At 46.8% G+C, this 8,387-nt stretch overlaps 2 protein-coding genes across 2 annotated transcripts in view; both read right to left on the minus strand.

The window, feature by feature from the left end:
• Nucleotides 1–519: 519 nt before the first annotated feature.
• Nucleotides 520–6,797, minus strand: LOC137044902 (kelch domain-containing protein 3-like). Its single transcript, XM_067421282.1, has 3 exons — nt 6,602–6,797; nt 2,540–2,618; nt 520–1,633 (listed from the first exon to the last, which is right to left on the minus strand). The coding sequence occupies exons 1-3, from the start codon at nt 6,693–6,695 to the stop codon at nt 1,567–1,569; spliced, it is 240 nt and encodes a 79-aa protein (XP_067277383.1). The 5' UTR covers nt 6,696–6,797; the 3' UTR covers nt 520–1,566.
• A 318-nt stretch (nt 6,798–7,115) lies between these two features.
• The window catches only part of LOC137045569 (trichohyalin-like), a 9,598-nt gene continuing 8,326 nt past the window's right edge, over nt 7,116–8,387 (minus strand). The window contains exon 5 of the mRNA XM_067422276.1: nt 7,116–7,285. Within this exon, the coding sequence (XP_067278377.1) occupies nt 7,116–7,285 (170 nt within the window). The remainder of the gene's footprint in view (nt 7,286–8,387) is intronic.

Genomic DNA, 8,387 nt, shown 5'->3' on the forward strand with positions numbered 1-8,387 from the left:
ACTCTGAGTTAAAACTTGCCCTTGATGGCCTTCAGTGCGGGTGTGTGTGAGCTCGTGATGACTTTAGAAGAGGGAATCGGGAGATGTCCAATAGCTCGTGACCGCAACATCATACACACGGGTGTTCATTGAATTTAAGACAAGCGTGATAAAGAAACGTCTCTCATTCTCGAGAAATAAATCATTTAAAATATGTTTTATTTAATCTCTTCTTCTCAAATCCGTACAGGAGACAAATCCGCCATGTGCTTTTTTCATACACACACTCTCACACACACAGCCCCTAAACCTACCCATTACACACACACACACACACACACACTTCCTGTGTGATTTATAAGCCTTTTGTAAAGTGGGGCCATGGGTAATGTCCTCATATTTCACCCTCTCCTGTAATACCTGTGTCATACCCATGGCATTACACACATTTGAGTCCTCATATGACACACACACACACACACACACACACACACACACACACACACACACACATTCCAGAACATTTAAGCAGACAATGAGCAAAATGATCATTAACTTTATTGTTTAGGAAATTCGAAAGCTTTTACTGAAACCCGTTTACAACACTGATCGCGTCCTAACTTCTGGAACAGATGAATCCGCTCGAGCCGTCTCTGTCCCGGAGCATGATGGGAATGAGCAGCACTTCCTCAGATCTTCATCATAAACATGCACTTCATCAGATCAATACTTCTGATCGGGCTGATGTCAGATAGTCAATAAATCTCCAATAAAGCATATTTCAGACCCGAGCCATTAAAGCTGGAGCTCCAGAAGATCCGTCCGGAGAACATCAGGCACGGGATGGACGGCGGGTCTACATGTGTCCAATTCAGGCACATCGAGATCCATCAAGACCGATATCAATCAATCAATATCAATATCAATCAATATCAATCAATATCAATATCTGCAGAAAGAGGCGATTGGGATGATCTGAGGGAAGGAGCTCATGATCCGGAACACTCGTTTATTAGCCACTAAATGAGAAAACACTCGAACATCGGTGGAGTCTCGGAGATGTGTGTGTTGTGCGGAGACCCACACACACACACACACACACACACACACACATGCAGAGGGAACACACTCCCTGTCCACTGATTGTGGAGTCGTGTTGTATCGTCTGCCTGCGGAACCAAAGTCTTGCATATAAACCGGCGATCTGAACACACACGCAGGAAATGACGGATTACGGGATAAATGTCCTTCATGTGTCCCCGGACGCTCACACACACACACACACACACACACACACACACACACACACTGATGAGACACTGGGCTGGTTAAAGCAGGTCCGATATGCCTCCAGACGCTCACACACACTCACACACACACACACTGATGAGACACTGGGCTGGTTAAAGCAGGTCCGATGTGCCTCCAGACGCTCACACACACTCACACACACACACACACACACACACACAGATGAGACACTGGGCTGGTTTAAAGTGTGACGGTCCGTTGCTCCGCTCATCCGCAGGGAAAAGGCCTCAAACGGGTCCAGTGAGAACTCATCCGGATCCGGAGCCGAGCCGAGGGTCAGCCGTGAGAGGAGAAGATGGGCCGGCTGATGTTGCTGTTGGTGGTCATGGCCGTCAGCTCCCACCTGGACACACACACACACACACACACACGTTACACCGTGGCTCCCCGCAGGAGGCCGGATGTGCCGGCTCTCGTTAGACTCATTAAGATAAGACGCCACTTGACCATATGTATTCTCCATCACTATCAGACCGCGCGTCTCCTCCAGTAAACACTCTTCACACACACACGCACACACACGTTTGTTTTTGTGAAATGGTTTATCACACACACACACACGTAATGGCTTTTATACTGTACAAACTGTATTTTCTATCCCCTACACTGCACACACACACACTTTTTAAACAGATTCTCCCTGTGCAGATTAAGTGTCACTCCCAGAGACATTACATCTTTACATCAGATACTGTGTGTGAGTGTGTGTGTGTGTGTGTGTGTGTGTGTGTGTGTATGGGGGGGGGGTGTTTGGACTGAACCTGGACAATGTATTTTGTCTTTGGTTAGAGCGATAATTCGTTTTACTAATTGGCTGAATTATTGTGCTCTGTTGCGGCTGTGGAGAATTAAAGTGTCTTTACTCTCTCGCTCCATCATGAGTGTGTGTGTGTGTGTGTGTGTGTGTGTGTGTGTGTAACCTGATCAGTAAAGCCATGATCTGCTGACAAGAGCCCAGAGCTGATGAGGGTCAAGGGTTGAGGAGCAGATTGTTATCGCTGTCTCTGGTTTCACACTCATTCACTAAGAGCAGCAAACGTGAGCGTGTGTGTAAGTGTGTCAGAGTGTGTGTGTGAGCGTGTGTGTGTGTTTCTATCCCAGTGGGGACTTCACCCTGAACACACACACTCATGTGGACTCGTGTCACTGTGAGCCCCCATGAGGAAACAAGATTATAAATCACACAGAATGAGTGTGTGTGTGTGTGTGTGTGTGTGTGTGTGTGTGTGTGTGTGTGTGTGTGTCTCACCTGATGTCATGAGGGAGTCCAGACTGATCCAGACTGTACTGAATAACCGCTAGCTTGCATAAAGTCTTCAGATTAGGACCTAAAAAACAGAGGCACATCTCAGAAGCAGACCCTTTTATCACCTACAGCAGCGGTTCTCTAATCGGGGCACGCGAGATTTAAAATATAGCCCACATAGTTAAAGGAGCATCCATGCAAAAATCCTTTAAAAAATAATTATTTCATAAATATTTCTGTGAAATATAAAGTATAAGTTCATAAAATGAATGTTATATTCAGTAGGCTATTCAATGTGATGATCCTAAAGCCCAGAATCTCCCCACAGCAGATGGTCTGACCCCACCCAGCACGTGGATCAGCGATTGTGTGACCAGACGTGCCGTTTCCCGAGGACAGGCCTGGTTTTTAATGCTCTGTCCCCGGAAATGTCCCCGTTTTACAGCTCATTCCAAACAACCCGCAGATATATAAAAAAAGCGCAACCAACACCAAAACACCAAATTAACGAACCTCTGCCTATTATTAATATCTTCTCATTAATTTGCGTCGGGTTAATTCCACACACAGTGCTCAGTAAGAGCGAGTGTGTGTCGTGTAAAGTGTGTGTAGTGTAAAGTGTGGGCGATCCGCTGACGCTCCGGCTCGAGCTCACCTGTTCCTGCGGAGCTGCCAAACGGAACAGCCTTTATATGGGGCCGGAAGAACCTCACCGCGCCAATCTGGCCCAGAGAGAGAGTGTGTGTGTGTGTGTGAGAGTGTGTGTGAGAGAGAGACAGAGAGACAGAGAGCGAGAGAGCGAGTGTGTGTGTGTGTATGTGTGTGAGAGACAGAGAGCGAGAGCGAGAGAAAGAGCGAGAGTGTGTGTGTGTGTGTGTGTGTGTGTGTGAGAGAGACAGAGAGCGAGAGCGCGAGAGAGAGAGCGAGTGTGTGTGTGTGTGTGTGTGTGTGAGAGAGACAGAGAGCGAGAGCGAGAGCGAGAGAGCGAGTGTGTGTGTGTGTGTGTGTGTGTGTGTGTGTGTGTGTGTGTGTGTGTGTGTGTGTGTGTGTGTGTGTGTGAGAGACAGAGAGACAGAGAGCGAGAGCGAGAGAGCGAGTGTGTGTGTGTGTGTGTGTGTGTGTGTGTGTGTGACAGAGAGAGCGAGAGAGAGAGAGAGAGAGAGAGAGAGAGAGAGAGAGAGAGAGAGAGTGTGTGTGTGTGTGTGTGTGTGTGTGTGTGTGTGTGTGTGTGTGTGTGTGTGTGTGTGTGTGTGTGTGTGTGTGTGTGTGTGAGAGAGTGTGTGAGTGTGTGTGATCTCTTCTTCATGATCTGATGCTCTCAGCCAGAGCCGATATTTGCCAATAGATCAGATTCATTAGATTGACGTCGATCGATATTACACATTATGTTCTGATTTTACAGATTGTTCAGAAATGCAACCACTGTACAGGTCCTTCTCAAAAAGTTAGCATATTGTGATAAAGTTCATTATTATCCATAATGTAATGATAAAAATGAAACTTTCATATATTTTAGATCCATGGCACACCAGCTGAAATATTTCAGGTCTTTTATCTCCCCAGTCTTCCTCCAGACTCTGGCACCTTGATTTCCCAATGACATGCTAAATTTGCTTTCATCCGAAAAAAGGCTGGGAGTGTTTAAAAGCCTCAGGAATCTTCTGCAGGAGTTCAGAGTTCATTAGTTGATTCAGATGATTAGGTTAATAGCTCGTTTAGAGAACCGCTTCATCATATGCTCATTTATTTAGATTTTGTGTGTTTTCATGAGCTGTGTGCCAAAATCATCAGTATTAAAACAATAAAAGACCTGAAATATTTCAATTGTAGTGCAATGAATCTAAAATATATGACAGTTTAATTTTTATCATTACATTATGGATAATAATGAACTTTTATCACAATATGCTAACTTTTTGAGAAGGACCTGTAAAACAGTTTCCCAACCGGGACAATCCCAACCAACAAACACACTCCTGAGTTTTGTAAATGAAATGTAAGAATAGTTAAAGTGTGTAAGAGAGTCCGAGCTGAGGTCAGTGAGGATCAGACCCAGGGCCGGTTCCGCTAAACCAGGATAAGGGTTAATCCGGGATATCTCGCTGATCCCGGCTCGGTTTATCCGCTAATATACAGTTATCTTTAGCTATCGTTCTCTTCTGTGTGTGTGTGTGTGTGTGTGTTCAGGATACGTTAACCACAGCAGTGAACTAAACTCAGCTCACAGACGACAAGATCACCGAGATATCCCAAATGAATCCCTTATCCTGGTTTAGTGGAACAGGCCCTGGTCTAATCCTCATTAATAAACAACAACAACGAGCTCCTGCTGCTCAGGACTGCGGCGGTGTGTGTGTGTGTGTGAAGACGTGGACTGTGTGTGTGTGTGTGTGTAGACGTGAGGTGTGTTGTGTTGGGTTGATGCAGAGCATCCAGAAAGCTTCACTTTTCCCACATCTATGTTACAGCTTTACTCCAAAAGGGATTCATTATATTTTTCCTCAATCCTCATCATGACAACATGAAAGAAGTTTGTCTGAAATCTTTGCAAATGTTTTAAAGCTACACTGTGTAACTTTAGTTTATTCTTCGCTAAAAACACTGAGTTCTTTCAAAGCTATATGTGCTCATTAATGTATATTTACTTCTTTCCAGTAATAAAGTATTCTGGTAAGTTTATAATCTGCCGTTGGAAACCCATACGGGTGAGGGGTTCGAGTGCCGGCCGCCATGTTGCTCCTCCATCTTGAAAGTACAGTAGCCACAGAGGGACATACCCGTAAACTCAAGCTTCGCCTTTCGCGTTTAACACTCGATGGCACTCATGGACGAGGTCGAACTGGAAGCATGTTAATCTTGGACTAAATCGGCCACCGTAGGAGTTAAAACGAAATCAGAATTGAGAGGAACAGAAGCTAATATTCTCTGGATGGTCATAAACCTTTACACCGCTAGATGGGGAATATCACACAGGGGAGCTTTAAAGTGTCCATCAGCATTCCCAGCCTTTGCTCAATACTCGGCTCCGACCGCTGCCTCAGGCCTTCTGCAGTTTGGTGCTCCGATCAGTTTCTCCTGTTCTTCTGTGCCGGACCTCTCCAGCTCCATCAGGTCGGATGGGGAGCGTCGGCCATGTTCAGATCTCCAGAGGTGTCCAATCAGGGCTCAGGCTACTCCAGCACATTCCCAGAGTCGCTCCGTAGCCGCTCCTGGGGAATCTCGGCTGAGTGTTTAGGGTTATTATCCTGATGGAAGATGAACGTTCACCCCAGTCTGAGGTCCAGAGCGCTCTGGAGCAGGTGTTCATCAAGGACTCATCTTTCCTGACTACTCTCCCAGTTCCTGCCGCTGAAACACCCCACATCATTATGCTGCCACCACCATGTTTCACTGTAGGGATGGGACTGTCCAGGTGATGAGCAGAGCCTGGTTTCCTACATTCAGGCCACAGTTTAATCTGTGTTTCATCAGACCAGAGGATTGAGTTACTCATGTGGCTGTTCTTCTGGAAGCGTCTCCTCTCTCCACAGAGAAACTCTAGAGCTCTGTTAGCATCTCCTCCCTGATAAAGGCTCTTCTCTCCCCAATGCTCAGTTTGGCCGGACGGCAGCTCTAGGAAGAATCCCGAAGTTCCTCCATGTGTGGATGATGGAGGCCACTGAGCTCACGGAGACCTTCCTCAGACCTGAGCCTATAGAGTGCTGTCTCTGAGTCTACAGTCCCTTCATGGCTGGGTTTGTGCTCGGACAGGCACTGTTAACTGTGTGACCTTATATAGACAGGTGTGTGCCTTTCCCAATCCTGACCGATCAGCTGATCTGACCACAGGTGGACATCTGAAGGGTGATCAGAGGAACCGGAGCAGCTGAGCTCAGTGTTGAGTGCCATGGCAAAGGCTGGGAATACTCACGGACATGGGATCACTTCAGCTTTTTTTATTATTAAAAGATTTGCAAAGATTTCAAACAAACTTATTTCACATTCACAGAAACTTGATACAGTAAACCATGTGCTCCGGTGGGACACCACACACACACACACACACACACACACACAGAGACTCACTGAAGTCCAGGATGTACAGGTCCGAATGGTCCATGAGGTTGAACTCGTCGCCCATCCCCTGCTCCGGACACGGACTGAAAGACAAAAGCATCATCAGCACAGCAATCCCACAATGCACTTCAGGACTGAAGACAAGCACATCATCAGCACAGCAATCCCACAATGCACTTCAGGACTGAAGACAAGCACATCATCAGAACAGCAATCCCACAATGCACTTCAGGACTGAAAGACAAAAGCATCATCAGCACAGCAATCCCACAATGCACTTCAGGACTGAAAGACAAAAGCATCATCAGCACAGCAATCCCACAATGCACTTCAGGACTGAAGACAAGCACATCATCAGCACAGCAATCCCACAATGCACTTCAGAGTGTGTGAAGTTTGTCTCAGGAGATGGGCACGAGTCTGGAGATTATCATTTAAATGTTCACACACATCCTCAGTTTATTCGCTATAGTTTAGAAAACGGCCAGAGCTCAGAGTTAAACTGATCACGTCTATAGCTCGATCAGCTCCAGATGCATTCTGGGTAGAGCGGCTCAAGGACACACCCTAAATGTGAGCTTTGAGTCGGGACTGATGAGAGCTCAGAGGATGAGGATGGCGTGGAGATGCTGATGATGAAGAGGTGAAAGTTCAGCTCAACACTCAACGGGCCAGATCTCTGACCAGAGGAAGCTGTGAGCGTTATCAGGAGCAAACACACACACAGAGCGGCAGGAAACACACACACACACACACACTACCCCTATCCCTCCCCATCTCAGAAACAAAATCTGCAGAACAAAACATTTAAATACAAACGTTTGGCCGATTTATAAGCTAGTGAGTTGTTTTGTGAGGACATTTGTGCCCTCGCAAGTATTGCCAAACAAGGAACACACACACACACACACTCTCTCTCTCTCTCTCTCTCTCACACACATACACTCTCTCTCTCTCTCTCTCTCTCTCTCTCTCTCTCTCTCTCCTGCCCCTCTCTCTCACACACACACACACACACACTCTCTCTCTCTCTCTCGCTCTCTCTCACACACACACACACACTCTCTCTCTCTCTCGCTCTCTCTCACACACACACACACACCTGCGCTCAGAACCGAAGCCTCTCGTCTTGTCTCGAGTGCAGGATGTCGTTGGACTTTACGCTCTGCTTAAGCAAACATGTGTCGGGTTTGAGGACTCAGAGCGGTCCAGCTGGAGAACTCATTACAGCTCGACCCCCAGAGGTCAGCCGGCCCGGATTAGGCCCAGACCGTTATCAGAGCCGCTACATTAACACACACACACACTCCTATTTATTTACCTTCATCACCGGCCACGCTCCACTCAGAGTTAATGAAACCTGCCCTATGAACCCCACGCCGGCTCGCCACAAACAAACAACAGAGAGTGTGTGTGTGTGTTAGAACGAGAGTGTGTGTTAGAAAGAGAGTGCAAGTGAGAGAGTGTGTGAGAGTATGTGAGTGAGAGTGTGTGTGTGTGTGTGTGTGAGTGTGTGTATGTGTAAGAGTGTGTGTGTGTGTGTGAGAGTGTGTATGTGTAAGAGTGTGTGTGAGTGAGTGTGTATGTGTAAGAGTGTGTGTGAGTGAGAGTGTGTATGTGTAAGAGTGTGTGTGAGTGAGAGTGTGTATGTGTAAGAGTGTGTGTGAGTGAGAGTGTGTGTGTGTGAGAGTGTGTGTGTGTGAGAGTGTGTGTGTGTGTGAGAGTGTGTGTGTGTGAGTGTGTGTGTGAGTGAGAGTGTGTGTGTGTGAGAGTGTGTATGTGTAAGAGTGTGTGG

This window comes from Pseudorasbora parva, chromosome 17, assembly GCF_024679245.1.
Source record: "Pseudorasbora parva isolate DD20220531a chromosome 17, ASM2467924v1, whole genome shotgun sequence".
Lineage (NCBI taxonomy): Eukaryota > Metazoa > Chordata > Actinopteri > Cypriniformes > Gobionidae > Pseudorasbora > Pseudorasbora parva.

Coding starts and splice junctions, on each gene's coding strand:
- LOC137044902 (XM_067421282.1), bottom strand. CDS start 6,695: ATGATGCTTTTGTCTTTCAGTCCGTGTCCGGAGCAGGGGATGGGCGAC. Junction 2,619..6,601: donor CCTGTACATCCTGGACTTCA/GTGAGTCTCTGT, acceptor TCTGTTTTTTAG/GTCCTAATCTGAAGACTTTA. Junction 1,634..2,539: donor GGACTCCCTCATGACATCAG/GTGAGACACACA, acceptor GTGTGTGTCCAG/GTGGGAGCTGACGGCCATGA.